General features: G+C 39.8%; 1 protein-coding gene across 1 annotated transcript in view; it reads left to right on the forward strand.

Moving 5' to 3' along the window:
* LOC124616263 (putative phosphoenolpyruvate synthase) overlaps nt 1-19,403 on the forward strand; it is a 317,495-nt gene that overhangs the window by 198,752 nt on the left and 99,340 nt on the right. The window contains exons 18-19 of the mRNA XM_047144567.1: nt 11,815-11,970; nt 16,390-16,521. Coding sequence (XP_047000523.1) covers nt 11,815-11,970; nt 16,390-16,521 — 288 coding nt within the window. The remainder of the gene's footprint in view (nt 1-11,814; nt 11,971-16,389; nt 16,522-19,403) is intronic.

Raw genomic sequence — 19,403 nt, forward strand, 5'->3', positions numbered from 1 at the left:
TTCTCATTGAATGTCTTGATTACTGAGTTCTTTGCAGCAGAGAAGTGAAGTGATGTTAGTTGTCTTTGAATTTATAGCATCCTGAGTGGGTAAAATGAAGCATCCACACCTGTGTCTATGAGAACTTTGCAACTTGAAAATTTGTCTCAAACAAACAGTCTGTAAGAGAATATATTGTATAGTCTTGTCTGTCCATTGCCACATACAAGATCTGTGATGCTGGTTTTCTTGATCATCCACCTAAATGGCTGTCCACTAAGGCACTGGTGGCTATGTCAGTTGCCAGTGAACTGTTTATTATGTTGGTGTTGTACATAATTTCAGTGGGTGGTCACTCCTATATTCAGGTACTCTTGACAGTTGGCAGTGAGCATTGTTTTCACCCACTGGCCAAAATAGTTGTCATACGAGGAAAACTAGCATCATTCTGAGTGAGGGTTGCTGTTTCTTGTAGGGGAGAAGAAGTATGTTCTGTGTGGTCTTGTGGCCTCTTGCTGTCTGTCGGAAACTTCTGCTTGTTCTTGTTGTGCTGTTAATGTCTCCAGGTGCGAACTGTTGTATTTTATCTATCATTTGTCACAACTCTTGCTGGAATCTGTAGAGCTCTTGCATTGTAGCATCATGACTACTCCTGTTGCCATTATTACCTGTTGCTATGGTAACTCTGTAACTGTTGTCGGAGGATGTTAGAACATTTCCATATTCTCAATAAGCAACCTTTACCAGTGTATTTAAAGTCAATTATGTGCATCAGTTTATGATTATTTGCATTGATACTAGCAAGAACTTGTCCACAACATATGAAGCAATGAGTACAACACTGATGTGTTAGAGGCAAGGCTTCTTAAATGCAAGAGATATTGTGAAAGGCGTAGTAACCCACCAGTTACTACACCTATTGCCCACAGAGGACATAAATCTGGCCACTGTGGGAAGCGTAGTGTGTGCCAACATTTGAATGGCATCCCTGCAACTATCTGAGGCAGCCGTCAGAGTTGGCCTGGTCACACTGCTATCACCAGGTCTGCTGTGTACACGCAGCATTACTGTAGCAAAACCGGACATGGATGGTATCTTTACAAGGGCATGCACAGGCCTCCATGCGCTCAGTTCTTAAACATGTTCGAGGCATGTAAACCACTTTCATTGTATTCCTGTTGACGTCACTCCATTACCCAATAAATTTTATATCTTTTTACGGTTGTGTTTCCTTGTGTTCCTAGTTAGAACACAAGTCATGATGTTGAGGGGTAAATTTTTGTGTTTCTTGGATTCTGTGATTTTTCTGCCAACCAGTTATTCCATGGAGGCTTTACTCCAGTCACTTCTGCAACAAACAGCAAGTTCACACTGCCGTATTGGAACTGTTGTTGACTACATTGACCCAGGCTCAGCTTCTGGTTGTTCACCCACTGCCATCCGATCTACCCCTCCTCTCCCTGTGATAATCCGTAGAAGACTGGGATGCTTACAAGAAGCAGCTTCATGAACATTTCATGGCATTCCAGGTGGTTAACATGAAGGTCTATTTTTCTTATCATGGATACCTTCTTGTATGTATCACATACTGTGGCAGTTAGCTTCTTTGCAAGAACCAGCATTGCTTTCTTTTGATGTGGACACTGTGTGTTGAATTCTACCAATGTTGCAAACAGCTGCAGCAGTCATATTGAGCTTTGGTGGCCAAGCTTCACGTCTACATTTCGGGAGACTTATATAGACACCACTATCAGAGATGCAATCATTTGTACATCCCCAGATAAGGAGGTGTATCAATGTGCCCTTCAGTTTGAAAACCCTATGGCAGAAGAGGTTTTGAGTATTGCACAGTCATTCAAGGTAACCCCCACTGTCAATTAAAATGTTGCCATTGTTGACAGCATGCAGCTCCAGCACATGGAATGTAGCATGCTGGGGGAAGAGGAGGTAGCTGCAGTATAAACAAGGCAACTGGACCGATGCTGACAAACACAATGTCAGCAGTAGGAACAACAAATGCCACTTCTGCTTTGTACAGCACAAGTAGGCATCCTGTCTCTTGCCATAAATATACCAAAAAGCTCACATAGTGGCAATATGTCGATCTCAACACCCCCTCTAAGGAATAATTGTAGGAATAAATGGACATAGATATTCATAGTGTTTTGTGATTGTGTTTGCCATTGTCTGCATGTCAGAAAAACTTTTTATTGAAGAATGGAGATGGATACGCCATTAACCCTAGAAGTTCACACAGGGCCACTGTGTCTCTGCTCAACTCTAAGATGTATCCCAGGCTAGGGTTTCTACCATTGACATGTGTAGAGCATCAGGTAAGCAGTAACAAACAGCAGATAACCCATTTTTGGCCAGCTCACAGCCGACGCACTTTACCAGTCAGCTTCCCATTCCTTTTTGAACTTGGTGGTTAATGATGTGAGTACAGAAAAACTGTTCGCGTTAGATGTCTTTGCTACTTTTGTTTCTTCTGTTATGGATACAGGGCATCTAGTGTCAGACCAAGTGTCTTTTCATGAATTGTACTGCTGGCTGTTCTGAGTTTCCAGATCTGTTTGTTCCAGGGATATGATGTGGAACGATTTCACAGCACACATCACCCTAAAAACCTCTGCCTGTTCTAAATTTTTTGGTTATAACTGGTGCCAGTAGCTTTACACAATCAGGTTAAGGTGAAGCTGGGTTGCTTGACATCACTGGGAGTTATTACACCAATTTCCTCAAGTGATTTGTCTATCCCTTTGTTGCTTGTAAAGAAGTTGTCTGGTCAGCTTCAACTCTGTGGCTACTTCAAGGTCACTACTAATGCACAGAAAGTCATAGGCGCTTACCCTCTGCCTTGCCCGGAGGAGTTACTTACAAACTAGGATGCAGGTCAATACTTTTTGAAAATCAACTTGGCCAAAGCCAACTTTCAGATTCCGATGGTCGAGGCATCAAACCAGTTGCTTGTGATTAATACAGTTTTTGATCTCTATCAGTGTCAGTGGCTCATGTTTGGGGCCACTGCTGAGCATGCCAACTTTCAACAATTTTTTAGAACTGATTATGAGAGTTGCCCCAAATTGCATTAACTGTCTTGATAATATTGTCATGACAGGTGCTACCATGGAGGATCACCTATGTATTCTCCATTCTTTGTCTACTATTCTACAGGCTGTGGGGTTGAAACATAATCTCACTAAGTCTCACTTTTTGTAGCCCTCCGTAGTTTATTTGGATCATGAAATTTCCAGCAGGGTGTGCACTATTATGGCTTCGCACTGGGCATCTCATCTATGAGAACTTCTGGTATTCCCAGAGCAGCTACTATTGCTCATCTCATGCATCTTTTGTTTGGTCTGCAGCCTGTGAGCTTGCTCTCTGCAGCTTAAGGATAGTCTTCACTCCGCACCATGTCCGGCAAAATTTAAACCTTGGAAGCGTGCAGTCATGGTCACAGACACAGCTGAATATGGGGTGGAGGTGGTCCTGGCCCATCGCCATTAAGATTGCTTTATTTCAAAAACATTCAACTTGGCTCATCAAAATTATTCTCAGATGGAAAGACTTGCCACTGTCTATGCCTTAAAAAAGAAATTCACGTGTTCTGGTGTGGTGCAAAATTTCATCTAATTACTGGCCATAAGCTCTTGGTTTCCCATTTTAGCCCATCTTTATCTACAATTTGTACAGAAACCAGATGGCAGTTATAAGAGTCAAGCTACATTAAAGGGAAGCAGTTATTGAGTAGTAGTAGTAGCAGTAGTAGAAGGGAGTCAGACAGGATTGTAGCCTATCCCTGATGTTATCAATCTGTATATTAAGAGGCAATAAAATAAACAAAATACAAATTTGGCATAGAAATTTAAGTGTGAAAGACAGGGAGGGGGACAAAGAAATTAAAAGCTTAAGCTTTGCCAGTGACATTGTAGTTCTGTCAGAGACAGCAAAGGACTTGAAAGACCAGCTGAACAGAATGGACAGTGTCTTGAAATGAGGATATCAGATAAACACAAAAAAAGAAAAATTGGGATAATGGAACATAGTCAAATTAAATCAAATTTAAGTGCAAGGAAGTGTTTTCTGAAAGTATTGGTATGGAATGTAGCCATGTATCGAAGTGAAACATGGACAATAAACAGCTTAGACAAAAAGAGAATAGAAGCTTTTGAAATGTGGTGCTACAGAAGAATGCTGAAGATTACATGAGCAAATCATGTAACTAATGATGGATCGGTTGGTAGGACAATTCTGAAACATCAAGGGATCACCTCTTTAGTGCTGAGGGGGAAGTGTGTGGGGTAAAAATCATAGAGGGAGACCAAGAGATGAAGAAGGATGTAGGTTGCAGTAGTTACTCAAAGATGAAGGATAGAGTAGCATGGTGGAGAGCTGCGTTCAAACCCGTCTTCGGACCGAAGACCACACCAACAACAATGATTGTGAGACACACTATGAATAGCTTCCCGATCATCAGTTTTCGTGTTGCCTCTGCTGTGATTGCAGATCTGGTGCTCCATCAGATCATATGCATAATACAACACTGGCAGTCTGATCTTCTGCTGGGATGGGCATCAGACTTGCAATGAAATTTTTATGCATTGCGCCATTGCCTCTTTGTCTTGGATGGCTTTATTCTGCTGTCAATGGAATGATTTATTCTTCATGTCATGGTTCCAATGGCTCTGCAGCAGGATGCCCTGTACTTACTATATCAGGCTCACTGGGGGATCTCTTGCTAAAAACTGTTGGCACGCTGTCATGTGTTGTGAAACATTGGCATTACTCAGGAGGTTGAATACCTTGTCACAGCCTGCCCAAAGTGCTCAGGTCAGCAGGTGGTGCCATGCACTCTTTCTTCACCATATCCAGCCCCTACAAAGCCTTGGGAAAGAAACCACATTCATTTCACTGATTCCTTTTAAGACAATTTCTGGTTATTGGCAATTTATGTGTTGTCTCATTTGCCTTATGTTGTTCACTGTCTGTCTGCAACAGTAGATGTGACTGTGAAGGCGTTCAAAGTTTTTAAAGACAACAGCCATATTTGGGCACTGAAATGTTTGAATGGCAACAGGTGAAAATTTATGCTGGACCAGGACTCGAACCCAGATCTTCTCCTTAATGCGAGCAGGCACCTCAATCTCCTCAGCAAACAAGTGTGCTTCCCATCTGACCCAAACTCCCAGTCTGTTGCACACTACCACTGCAACAACAATTCATAGTGTCCATTCTTTTGGAGATGTCCAAAAGAATAGAAACTACCTACAAGTGCACACACACACACACACACACACACACACACACACACAGCACACACACACAGCACACACAATGAAGAGCCAAAGAAACTGGTATACCTGCCTAATATCATGTAGGGCCCCCATGAGCACACAGAAGTGCTGCAACACAATGTGGCATGGACTTGACTAATGTGTGAGGTACTGCTGGAGAGAATCGACAGCATGAATCAGGCAGGGCTGTCCATAAATCCATAAGAGTATGAGGGGGTGGAGATCTCTTCTGAACAGCACATTGCAAGGCATCCTAGATATGCTCAATAATGTTAATGTCTGGGGAGTTTGGTGGCCAGCAGAAGTGTTTAAATGCAGAAGGGTGTTCCTGGAGGCACTCTGTAGCAATTCTGGATGTGTGGGATGTCTCATTGTCCTGCTGGAATTGCCGAAGAATGCACAATGGACATGAATGGATGCAGGTGAGCAGACAGGATGCTTACATACATGTCACCTGTCAAAGTTATATATATATATATATATATATATATATATATATATATATATATATATATATATATATATAAAAACAAAGATGAGGTGACTTACCGAACAAAAGCGCTGGCAGGTCGATAGACACACAAACAAACACAAACATACACACAAAATTCAAGCTTTCGCAACAAACTGTTGCCTCATCAGGAAAGAGGGAAGGAGAGGGGAAGACGAAAGGAAGTGGGTTTTAAGGGAGAGGGTAAGGAGTCATTCCAATCCCGGGAGCGGAAAGACTTACCTTAGGGGGAAAAAAGGACAGGTATACACACGCACATATCCATCCACACATACAGACACAAGCAGACATATTTAAATATGTCTGCTTGTGTCTGTATGTGTGGATGGATATGTGCGTGTGTGCGAGTGTATACCTGTCCTTTTTTCCCCCTAAGGTAAGTCTTTCCGCTCCCAGGATTGGAATGACTCCTTACCCTCTCCCTTAAAACCCACTTCCTTTCGTCTTCCCCTCTCCTTCCCTCTTTCCTGATGAGGCAACAGTTTGTTGCGAAAGCTTGAATTTTGTGTGTATGTTTGTGTTAGTTTGTGTGTCTATCGACCTGCCAGCGCTTTTGTTCGGTAAGTCACCTCATCTTTGTTTTTATATATAATTTTTCCCACGTGGAATGTTTCCTTCCATTATATATATATATATATATATATATATATATATATATATATATATATATATGATTCGCATGTTGACACTTGTTGATGGGCCAGCGTTGAAATGTGCAGCAATTTTTGGAAGGGTTGCATTTTTGTCACGTTGAACGATTCTCTTCAGTCATTGTTGATCCTGTTCTTGCAGGATCTTTTTCTGGCCACAGAGATTTGATATTTTACTGGATTCCTGATATTCACTGTATACTCATGAAATGGTCATATGGGAAAATCCCTGTTTTATCGCTACCTCAGAGATGCTGTGTCCCATCACATGTGTGCTGACTATAACACCACATTCAAACTCACTTAAATCTTGATAACCTGCCATTGTAGCAGCAGTAACTAATCTAACAACTATGCAAAACACTTGTTGTCTTATATAGGCATTGCCGACTGCAGTGCCGTGTTCTGCCTGTTTACATATCTCTGTATTTGAATATGCATGCCTATACCAGTTTCTTTGGCACTTTAGTGTATGTATGTGTGTGTGTGTGTGTGTGTGTGTGTGTGTGTGTGTGTGTGTGTGTGTGTAATTATCAAAGATCCTTTGTTTCAGTGTGGATACACACACAAGCCCAGTCTCTTGCAGGAATCCAAAACAGTGAGTGAGTAGTTGGTGGGTAGCTGATGCTATGCTAGTAGTGTGCAACAGATTGGGAATTTGGGTCAGATGGAAAGCATGCTCCGATAGCCGAGGCAGTTAAGGCAACTGTTCATCTTAAGTGGGAGGTCTACTTTAAAATTCCCAGTCCAACACAAATTTTCATCTGTTGCTGTTGACCACTCTCTCTCTCTATCTATCTATCTATCTATCTATCTATCTCTCTCTCTCTCTCTCTCTCTCTCTCTCTCTCTCTCTCTCTGTGTGTGTGTGTGTGTGTGTGTGTGTGTGTGTGTGTGTGTCAAGATCCTGTCTAAGATATTCTTCTTGGAAGTCTTGCCTTACACCCTGGTTTCGTCTAAGATATTCTCCTTGGAACACTCGCCTTGCACCCTGGTTTCAGGGCTACTACACCTAGTGCGCACAGTGGATGTAAGTCAGGCCACCACACCAAGCATACTGTGTGCTCACAGCTACCCTAAGCACCCTCGAGGGACTGGCTGGACACCAACTGCCATCACCGTGTGTGCTGGGTGCACACAGCTCTACATCAGTAACACCTGACGTGGATTGCATGCAATGGCCCCCAGGCCTTCGCTTGTTAAATGTGGGTCAGACATGTGAACTATTTTCACTGTATCCTACAATGGAAAATCCAGGATGGAATGCAACAATATTTTGAAAAGGACAGTTGCTACCATAAAGTGGAATTCTGAGTCACAGACAGGCACAATATAAAGACTGTCGGAAGGTGAGCTTTCATCCAACTAGGCCTGCATCAAAATAGACAAAACACACACACACACACACACACACACACACACACACACACACACACTCATGAAAATGCAACTCATACACAAATTACCACACTCTCTGGCTACTGAAGGCCTAGTTGGCTGAAAGCTCACTTTCTAACAGTCTTTTTGTTGTGCCTATCTGTTTCTTTCACTGTATTTTTGTTGATGTCACTCTGTGGCACAATAAATTGTGCCTCTTTTTTGTTTCCTTGTGTTCCTAGTCAGAGCAAAGGCATTTCTTCATGATAAAATAACTGGAGAATTTGTTGTTCTGCTAATCCAGAAACATGGTGCATCAGTGCTTATTTCAAGTGTGAGTAACAAAGGGAAGTTGGTGGAATCACAGTGATAACTTCCACCAAAAATGGGAAGATTTGATCAAGTTGGCTGAACATGTAGGTGAACTTTGTCTGCAGAAAATTTGCTTCCACATGCGTGAACCAATTTTTTGGATTCTGTGGCAGTTGGCCAATCATGAGATCAAAGCTGTGTCTGATTCCCTGCTGATACAAAACAGTGTGGATGAAATCTCAACTAGTGCATCGCGCTGTTTCCTCCTTCCTGCTGTCTTGTATCTGTCAGTAAATTCTTGTCTTCCACTGTAAACTCGATTTACATGGGTGCATTTCAGGTTCATTAAAAACTGGTACTGTATTGGGTTGTTGGGTTGTTTTGGGGGAAGAGACCAAACAGCGCGGTCATCGGTCTCATTGGATTAGGGAAGGATGGGGAAGGAAGTCAGCCGTACCTTTTCAAAGGAACCATCCCAGCATTTGCCTGGAGTGATTTACGGAAATCACAGAAAACCTAAATCAGGATGGCCGGACGTGGGATTGAACCATCGTTCTCCCAAATGCGAGTCCAGTGGGTACTGCATTCATAAAACTGGTTCTGTGTTCAGGAAACTGGGGTTACCACTGGTGTTGACGCACTATAAAAAACCCAAGCAGAATATTAAATTGCTATATTAATTATTAGCATTTATAACTTATCTGAAATAGCAAGAATATTCTGTCCATAAAAATTACATTCTAATAAAACTAGGAAGTAAGAGTAAACAAACAGAGATGTCAGAAACACAACTGTACTTTGCTGCATTGGAACCTCTCTGCTTTCAGTACCGCTACATTGATTTTCTGTCATGTGCCACAAGTTCTTCAGAAGTGATAATGTTTTATGGAATGTATTTATTTATAATCCCAATTTTGTCTATAGTGCCAAAAGTAACTGCTGTAACAGCATAAACTGCTAAGAAACCGATGAAATTGTGGAATACTTTTTTATTCTCAAGAATTTCAAAAGCCTTCCTTTGGTTTTACTACTTCATACCTCATTAAAATGTGTATCAGTGCTTATTACCCCTCTTAAGAGGGCATTGTTTTAGTCTCAACCACATTTACATATTTCATGTCATACACAGAATAAAACAAGATTTCTCATCATCTGTGTAAAACAATGTAGCAAGTCACCAAAATGAGAATGTTATATGAAACCAGTTGATAAAGCATGAATTCACTCCGCGTGTTACAAACACGTTACTTACTATAATAATTCCTATCGAATCCCTATCATACTGTACTCTTATTTCTTTCTGTGCATGCATCAAGTATGACATTTGATAACTAAAGATCACATCCACATTGTCAGTGATACATGTTTACATTTAAGTGAAAGTAGTAAATCAAGAAAGTTGCAAGGCTCTAATTACTAACAAGCTTTACATAGTTAACATAGTTATTAATTAGTTATATTAAATATGAAAGTAGTTGAAGAAGAAGAATATTACTGAGACATATCTGCATCAAGTTCCTAAGTACTAATTACAGAATGATAATTTCACAAAGGCAGCTATGATGTCTGAGTCAGTTTATTTGATGATTCATATTTTACATTGAACTCAGAGGGAAATATATCAGTGTTCCCAACTGTTATACTATGAAGCATTTTACAGTTTTTGTGATGGTTTTAATGTCGGCATGCCTTGCTCTTCCAAATGGCCTTCATCCAACTTCTATGTTTTTTGTTTTGTACTACTACAAATTCATGAAATATAGATTGTGACCTAGTCATTTTGACAATTCTGTATAACAATACAAATATTGTGAAACAAAATGTTTGACACAAACATTTCTTCCTTCTTAAATAAATCAGACCCTGGTGGAACAGCATCTCAGCACGTACAAGTGGTTAGTGCTGTCACACAATTATCCTTTTGAATGCATTTACAGTTTGTCATTTTATAATAATATATACTTGCACATTATAAGCATACCTCCAAATCTGTGTGAAAATTATTCTTTTCCTGTATACCTTTGGTTTATCATGTATCTCACTATTGTGGATAGTTTGCTACAACAATAAAGTATCAGACCATTTAGAAGGTCAATTAACAAAAAATAATTAAGCTCTTATAAATCTATACAGAAAATTCAGAAAGTCTTTGCCCTCATAGAGATTTTATAAACAGAACTATTACATTGCATGCATCTTTACAGTTAAAAATGTGTGCCACACCACAGCTCAAACCCATATTTCTTTCTTTTCACAAGCAATCACCTTAAGTTATCTGAGCATGCCTCCATATGCCTCAAATTTTCTTTGTCACTGATATTTCCATGGTAATTTCTGAAGGATGGAGTACCATGGATCTGCCACATGGAACATATAGGAAATGAATTAAATGCACTAAAATGAAATGGATCAATTAAACCCCTGATTTCACCTACATTAATCCATTCATTTCATTCTTGTGCATTTAATTAATTTCAAAAGCATTATTAACATCAACTTCTGAAACTTCCTGGCAGATTAAAACTGTGTGCCGCACCGAGACTTGAACTTGGGACCTTTGCCTTTCGCGGGCAAGTGCTCTACCACCTGAGCTACCCAAGCACGACCCCATCCTCAGAGCTTTACTTCTGCCAGTACCTCGTCTCCTACCTTCCGAACTTTACAGAAACTCTCCTGCAAACCTTACAGAACTAGCACTCCTGAAAGAAAGGATATTGTGGAGACATGGCTTAACCACAGCCTAGGGGATGTTTCCAGAATGAGATTTTCAGTCTGCAGTGGAGTGTGCGCTGATGTGAAACTTCCTGGCAGATTAAAACTGTGTGCCGGACCGAGACTCAAACTCAGGACCTTTGCCTTTTGCCCCAGGGCGTGAGTCGTGCTTGGGTAGCTCAGGTGGTAGAGCACTTGCCCGCGAAAGGCAAAGGTCCCGCATTCGAGTCTCGATCAGGCACACAGTTTTAATCTGCCAGGAAGTTTCACATCAGCGCACTCTCTGCTGCAGACTGAAAATCTCATTCTGGAATGTCAACTTATGATTGAGAAAGTGCAGAAGGATATGCATGTCAGGTATTTCACTTTACTGTAATCTGTTATATACAGACAACAATGCAGAAAAAGATAGATTGCTACCTACCATAAAGATAACGTGCTAAGTTGCAGACAGGCACAATTAAAAGACACTTACACACAATTTTTGACCACAACCTTTAGCAAGGAAGTAACTGACAGTGGATAATGCAACTACTCTGAAAGAAAATATGAGCATATGCATTATGCTGAAAGAGATACTTGAGTAATATCCCTAGCTGTGAGAGTTTTTTCTTGTGTCTAATGATCCTGATGTTGGTGAGACATTGAGCTGCAACCTTCTTTCCATCTTCTGATCACACTCACACACAACACAGTATAGAATGAAATAAAGTTTAAACCAATAGAGTCATGTTTCCAAAATCATCTGAAGGCTTGGTTCTTGGTTCGGAGACAAAGCACTATTACATATTTTCTTTCAAACTAGTACCATTGTCAAGTGTCAGTTACTTAATTGAAAGGAAAGATAGAATTAAGATTTGCATTTAACATTACCTCAATAAGAAGGGAATTAGAAACTTCATTGTTTGTATTCCTCTGTTTGTGTCGTCTGTCTCATGAGGTCATGATAAATAATTTGACTGAACTTATGATGTTCAAGGTGATATTACGGGAACCAGAGGCTGACATCAGCATTGCAAATAAAGCTACTGAACTAGCTGTGTTTGGACACAGCATCATAACACCTCAAATGCACAGAATTGCAAAAGAGAGACATGGAACACCAAATATTACAAGACTTTATGATTATATTAGGGTAAGTAAACTAATAATTCTGATGGACTCTAATTCCCACTTTTTAGTGTTTGGGAATCATACTTTTCAGGAAACTTTAGGCTTAGAAAAAGTGAGTGACATCGTGTTATTGGTAGAATGATCTTATTTACCCTTTGCTTTACAGATTTTCTGTTGATATTAAACTCTTAATTTTTTTGTGCTGCAAATTGCACTTTCATTTGAATGTGACTGTGAACATATTTTCTAACAACCAAATAATCCACAAGGAGTCAATAATTTAAGTGTTTAGTGATGAAAATATGAGTTAAATATATCTGCAAATTGAACTGTGTAGCAGAAATCTTTGAAAGAGAAGTGTCTAACTGACTTACATGTAAAATAGCTTTGTGAAAGATACACCTACTTTTCTGTAACCCCCCTGGCCTCAACCTTTGCTAGTCCCTGTCCTCCACTTACCTATTCACTTCTCTGCTCCTACTCCAGCACAACATAGCCTTCTATTCCACCAAAGCAACCAGTTGTTTTCCCCTTTCCCTGCTTTTCCACACCCACCCCCCCAACCCCCCACCCCAAAACACATAACAATCATCTTGCAGCCCTACCAAATCTACCACATCCCCGCCATGTTCTTGTGTGCTCCATAAACAGCAAAACATTTTTCCCACTCCACCTTCTTATTCCCTCCTCCCCACACCATGCCACCTCATTACCTCCACCACCAGACTGCTGATCCTATCAGGCACAGTTACAACTTACTCCAGCTACAGCAGTCGGAGACAGTGGCCACGGGAATTGTTAATTTGGTAATAGACGGAAAAAGGGTGGCAGGCCTAAAAAATTGGAGTGGGAGACCAAGGCTTGACTACAGTAAGGAGATTCAAACGCATGTGAGTTGTAATAGTTATGCAGAGGTTAGACTAGCATGAAGACTGCATCAAATCAATCTTCTGACTGAAGATGACATAACTACAAAACAACAACAATATACACATATCAAAATAAGTTTTGCATAACCTTGGTTCCGAGAGTTCCAGAACCTATCCAGAAAATTAAAATAGAGATCAACATAAACATCATTTCTGCCCTTTTTATTGCTCATGAAAATCACACATTGCATGTTGTACAACCATACAGCAAGACCTTCAGAGGTGTCAGAGGTAATGGTCCAGGTTGCAGTACACACCAGTACCTCTAATAACCAATAGTACATCCTCTTGCATTGATGCATGCCTGTATTAATTGTGGCATACTATCCACAAGTTCATCAGGGCACTGTTGGTCCAGATAGTCCCACTTCTCAATGGTGATTCAGCTTAGATCCCTCAGAGAGGTTAGTGGCTTACATCGTCCATAAACAGCCCTTTTCAATCTATTCCAGGCATGTTCAATAGGTTTATGCATGGAAAACATGCTGGCCACTCTAGTCGAGCAATGTTGCTATCCTAAAGGAAGCATTAGCAAGATGTGATGAAGGGAGCATGAACTGTTGTCCATTAAGATGAATGCCTCACCAATATGCTGCCGCAATGGTTACACTATCGGTCGGAGGATAGCATACACGTATCGTACAGACGTTATGGCACCTCCCATTACCACAAGAGGCGTATGTCGGCCCCACATAATGCCGCCCCAAAATATCAGGGAACCTCCACCTTGCTGCACTCACTGGACAGTGTGTCTAAGGTGTTCATCCTGACCGGGTTGCCTCCAAACATGTCTCTGACAGTTGTGTGGTTGAAGGTATATGCGACATTCATCGGTGAAGAGAATGTGATGCCAATCCTGAGCGGTCTGTTCAGTATGTTGTTGGGTCCATCTGTACCGCACTGCATGGTGTTGTGGTTGCAAAGATGGACCTCGCCATGGACGTCGGGAGTGAAGTTGTGCATCATTTAGCTTATTGCACACAGTTTGAGTCATAACACAACATCCTGCGGCTGCACAAAAAGCGTTATTCAACATGGTGATGTTGCTGTCAGTGTTCCTCTGAACCATAATCTGTAGGTAGCAGTCATCCAATGCGGTAGTATCCCTTGGGCCGCCTGAGCAAGGCATGTCATAGACAGTTCCTGTCTGTCTGTATATCCTCCATGTCTCAACAAAATCACTTTGGTTCACTCTGAGACACCTGGCACTTCACTAGTTGAGAGCCCTTCATGGCACAAAGTAACAATGCGGACGCGATCAAAACACAGTATTGACCGTCTAGGCAAGGTTGAACTACAAATAACATGAGCCGTGTACCTCCTTCCTGGTGGAATGTCTTGAACTGATCATCTGTCAGACCCCCCTCCGTCTAATAGGTGCTGCTCATGCATGGTTGTTTACATCCTTGGGGCCGTGCGGGATTAGCAGAGCGGTCTAAGGCGCTGCAGTCATGGACTGTGTGGCTGGTCCTGGCGGAGGTTCAAGTCCTCCCTCGGGCATGGGTGTGTGTGTTTGTCCTTAGGATGATTTAGGTTAAGTAGTGTGTAAGCTTAGGGACTGATGACCTTAGCAGTTAAGTCCCATAAGATTTCACACACACACATCCTTGGGAGGTTTAGTGACATCCCTGAACAGTCAAAGGGATTGTGACTGTGATATAATATCCACAGTCAACATCTATCTTCATGAGTTCTGGGAACTGGGATGATGCAAATTTTTTTTAATGTGTGTATTTGCTTTCCTTCTTAATGTAAATGGTGTATCCTCGTCTCTCCATACCTGACAAGCAATAACTAGATGCCAATTTACATGCATGTGTATTCAGCCTTCCTGTTCCAGTTGCCAAATTATGTTAAAAAATACATGTTATCACTATATGATTTTTGGACAGTAGTTTATCTGAGCAAGTTCATTTATTTTATTGTTTAACTGCATAATATTTGGTGATACATGCTTACTTAACCTCCTTTTTCCTATCCATGTATCAATTTTCAGTTGTATTTGCTTTTTTTTTTTTTTTTTTTTTTTTTTTTTTAAATATTGATAGTCTGAATTCTGGAACAAGTTTGTCTAGCATCTGAGTCTTTCATATGTATATGGCTTTTGTAGTGAAGTATTGAGAATGGTACAGGGTAGTTGTTCAGGAATGAGCCATGATACTGGTACCTTTACTGTCATTCTCATGTACGTGTAACAGCTTTGATCAGAAACCAGGATCTAGTGCATTTGATCCTCAGTCCTTTACAGCCTCAACATTCCTTCTATTGATTTTATTGGCAGAAAGCCATGAAGAATTTGTATGTAACACATTGCAAGCCATTCTGGGTATTACAATCACTTATTTTTGCATATATTCATTGAAGATGTTTAACATACAACTTTTTTTCAGATTAATTAATGTCATTGAGGCACAAACTTTATTTGAATTCTGATTCTATGACACAAAATTACACAGAGAGTTATAACTTCTAGAATAAAAATGTTTTATTCAACTGCCTGCACAACAAATAAATACCTTAATAGCTTATAAAAATAAGTTTGTGGCTTTCTTAATAGTCGATGTCTTCTATGAATGAACTTTACATTTTTTACTCATAAACTAGTTTTCAGAATTAATCAGTTTGAGGAGAAGAGATCGATGTACTGTTTACATGAAGCTAGCATACTGTATTCTTAAGGTAATAACAACCTAACACTGCCTGGGCATAGTGCTGTAGGAGAACACAATGACTCACTTGTAAACTAAATTCTCTAATTGTGTTTTTTAGCTTTGGATCACAGAAATGGTATCATAACTAGTTTTGACATTTGAACAAGCCAGCATCAGATGTATTGAATACATTACCAAAGCCTCATCAAAGTGTGGCTATACAGGCTAGGAGAGGCACTCATAATTTTGTAAGCTCCTCCATTGGCCTGTACTTCTATACTTTGAAGAGGTACTATGTAAAATAATCAGATAATCTGGTGATGACTGCCTAGAATGTTGAAACTGTTTATGATAATGTTTGTTTGACCCAAGGCTGATAAAAATGTAATGGAGGGAATAATGAACTAATTTTGTATAATTGTTCATATAGTGTAACTCAGCCTAAAAGGAGTACAGGTTATTATAACAGTGATTGTTTGCAGACTTATAGGACAGGTTTTTTTATTAAGGAATGCAACTCCATTTTAATAGAAATTGCATGATATTCATTTATGAACATTTTTTGTCCTGTTTTTGCAGACACTGCTCTAAATGTGTTGCAGTATAAAGTTGAATAGGTGCTTGTTTTATCATAAATTTCTGTGTATTGTAATGATGTTCTTATCTATTCATTGATACGTAATAAAAGGGACTAGATTTTTTTTTTATCCTTCCTTCTTGATAAAATTAAGATTATAAATATGATGTGTGTGAAATTTAGAAGCAGTTTTATTGCTGTGAAAAATTGCTTGCATTGTGACCTCTATACATACTTATGTTTTTAGTAAAATATTATTTATGATTTTTCATTTATTCTGACAGCGTGTGGTTTTCAATAAATGGGAATTAAAGAAGGCACTCAAACTCCAGGATGAATTTAAACTTAAAGCCAAACACCTTAATACCTTGGAACTCTATAACAAGATCCGAAATGATGCGTTTGTTCTTCAAGAGGTACTGTAATGGTCATTTATAACATATTTAAAACAAGTGAAATATGTAACTTAGCCTACTGAAGACTCTTTATACTCACAGACTTTTTACCTATTTTAGCTTACTCACCATTTTACAAATGTGTTTTAAAATCTCTGAAGTCTTATTCATTATTTCTTATCATAAACACTCTGATATATATGAAATATATTTCAATATTTTCCTTTATTTGGGATCACTCTTATACAGAATTTCAATAAGCATAGTTTTAACTTGGCAGATATAACAAATACAATGTGTACATGCAGAAAGCAGAAGATTTGACCCTCAGTTTCTGTGCAGTTTCTTAAATTTAAAGTAATTTCATTTAACTATGTGTTTTCCTTCAGAGAAACTCTGTAAACATCAGAAAAACTGCCCGGTATTTGTGCAGTCCTAGAATTGCAATGCTGTTTAATATGATTTACTTTCTTGCCATTTTAAAAGGTTAAGTTCATATTACTTTCCCTCTGTGCATGCAAAAACAGTTCAAATGGCTCTGAGCACTATGGAACTTAACATCTGAGGTCATCATTCCCCTAGAACTTAGAACTATTTAAACATAACTAACCTAAGGACATCACACACATCCATGCCCAAGGCAGGATTCGAACCTGTGACCATAGCAGTCACACAGTTCCAGACTGAAGCGCCTAGAACCACTTGGCCACACCGGCCGGCTCCTCTGTGCATGCACTTCAAGATAATCTACTGTTGTAGAGAAGACTTTAATACCTGTAACTATAGTGAATCTTTGTCAGTCTAGAATAAGATGTATCAGTTAAACGTCTATTTCTTGTATTGTGATCTTCAGTTGGTCTCCTAAGGTCATAATCAGGTTTCATTTATCAAAGACCATACAATTACAGATATATTTTGCTTGATTCTATCATAATCATCAGTTATTTGAAATATTTCCTATATGACTAATAGAGCGGGTATTGGAAGACATCTAATGACATTTTGGCTATTTAAATCCTTCCTTTCAAGACAGCAGAACTACCATATTGACTATTCTGTAAGAGGGAAAAAATAAAATAAAATTTATATGCTTGGACTATTTTGAAAGCAATACTTGATCCACTATTGGCTTGATAGGCATAACACACTTTCACCAGAACCCCATTGGCTGACATTCATTTCAGTGTGTTCGTGGGCCTATACTACTGCTGTAGTGGTTGCAAGGCAACCACATTTCTCACTGTACTTCACAGCCACAAGTGTCCTCCTATTTCATGCCACTGCCTGTCTCCCACCAACTTAATCTTATATCTCTAACCTGTAATAGAGGCTACTTCTTTGGCATGTGTAGGACATGTTTTTCTATATGCCATAATGAATAATAATCCAAAATCATATAAACTTTCTGATGAGATGATTGAAAATAATAGTTGCTCTGAAAAAAATTAAGAGTGACAAAAAGTGCATTAATTGTTGTATAAATGACAAAAAATTAGAACAGTAAATATCTTTTGCTTACTAAATAAAAAAGTTAACTGTAAAAAAACTTTTTGTGCCTAGACTGCAATTTTCAGTATATAATTACAGCAAGATGATCAGTTTCTAGTTGGTTTCCACTACCATCTTTAGAACTGTAAATAAATGGAGGGAAAGTAGCCTCAGAAAGTATGGTGCAATAAAGTAGGATATACACTGAAGCACCAAAGAAACTGGTATGGGCATGCTTATTCAAATAAAGAGATATGTAAATGGGCCGAATATGGCACTGCAGTCGGCAATGCCTATCTAACGCAACAAGTGTCTGGTGCAGTTGGTAGATTGGTTACTGCTGCTAGGTGTTATAGTTGATGCATGAGTGATAGGACACAGCATCTCTGAGGTAGACCGGAAAAAGATCCTGCAAGAACAGGACAAATGACAACTGAAGAGAATCTTTCAACGTGACAGAAGTGCAACCCTTCCTCAAATTGCTGCCGATTTCAGTGCTGGCTCATCAACAAGTGTCAGTGTGCAAGCTATTCAATGAAACTTCATTTATATGGGTTTTTGGAGCTGAAGGCCCACTTGTTTACCCTTGATGACTGCACAGCACAAAGCTTTACACCTTGCCTAGGCCTGTCAGCACTGCAATTGGACTGTTAATGGCAGGAAACATGTTGTCTGGTCAGACAAGTCTCATTTCAAATTGTATCGAGCAGATAGATGTGTATGGGTATGGAGACAATCTCTTGAATCCATGGACACTGCATGTCAGCAGCGGACTGCTCAAGCTGGTGGAGGCTCTGCAATGGTGTGTGACATGTGTAGATGGAGTAATATGGAACCCCTGATGCATCTAGATATGACTCTGACAAGTGACATGTATGTAAGCATCCTGTCTGGTCACTTGAATCATTCATGTCCATTGTGCATTCCAATGGATTTGAGCAATTCCAGCAGGACAATGCGACATCCCACACATTCAGAATTGCTACAGAGTGGCTCCAGGAACACTCTTCTGAGTTTAAACACTTCTGCTGGCCACCAGTCTCCCTAGACATGAACATTATTGAGCATATCTGGGATGCCTTGCAACATGCTGTACAGAGGAGATTTCCACCCTGTTGCACTCTTAGGTATTTACGGACAGCCCTGCAGGATTCATGGTGTCAATTCCTTCCAGCACTATTTCAGACATTAGTTGAGTCATGCTGTGTCGTGTTGCTGCACCTCTGCATGCTCACAGGGGCCCTACATGAAATGAGACAAGTGTGCCAGTTTCTTTGGCTCTTCAGTGTAAAACAACATATGACAACTGAACAAATTATATAAGGAGAGCCAACTCCAATAGTAAAAGTAAACATGTAACGAATTCACTTAACAGTAGTGTATAAGTAATATGCTACAACTTTGAGTTGATATAC

This window comes from Schistocerca americana, chromosome 5 (genome assembly GCF_021461395.2).
Source record: "Schistocerca americana isolate TAMUIC-IGC-003095 chromosome 5, iqSchAmer2.1, whole genome shotgun sequence".
Lineage (NCBI taxonomy): Eukaryota > Metazoa > Arthropoda > Insecta > Orthoptera > Acrididae > Schistocerca > Schistocerca americana.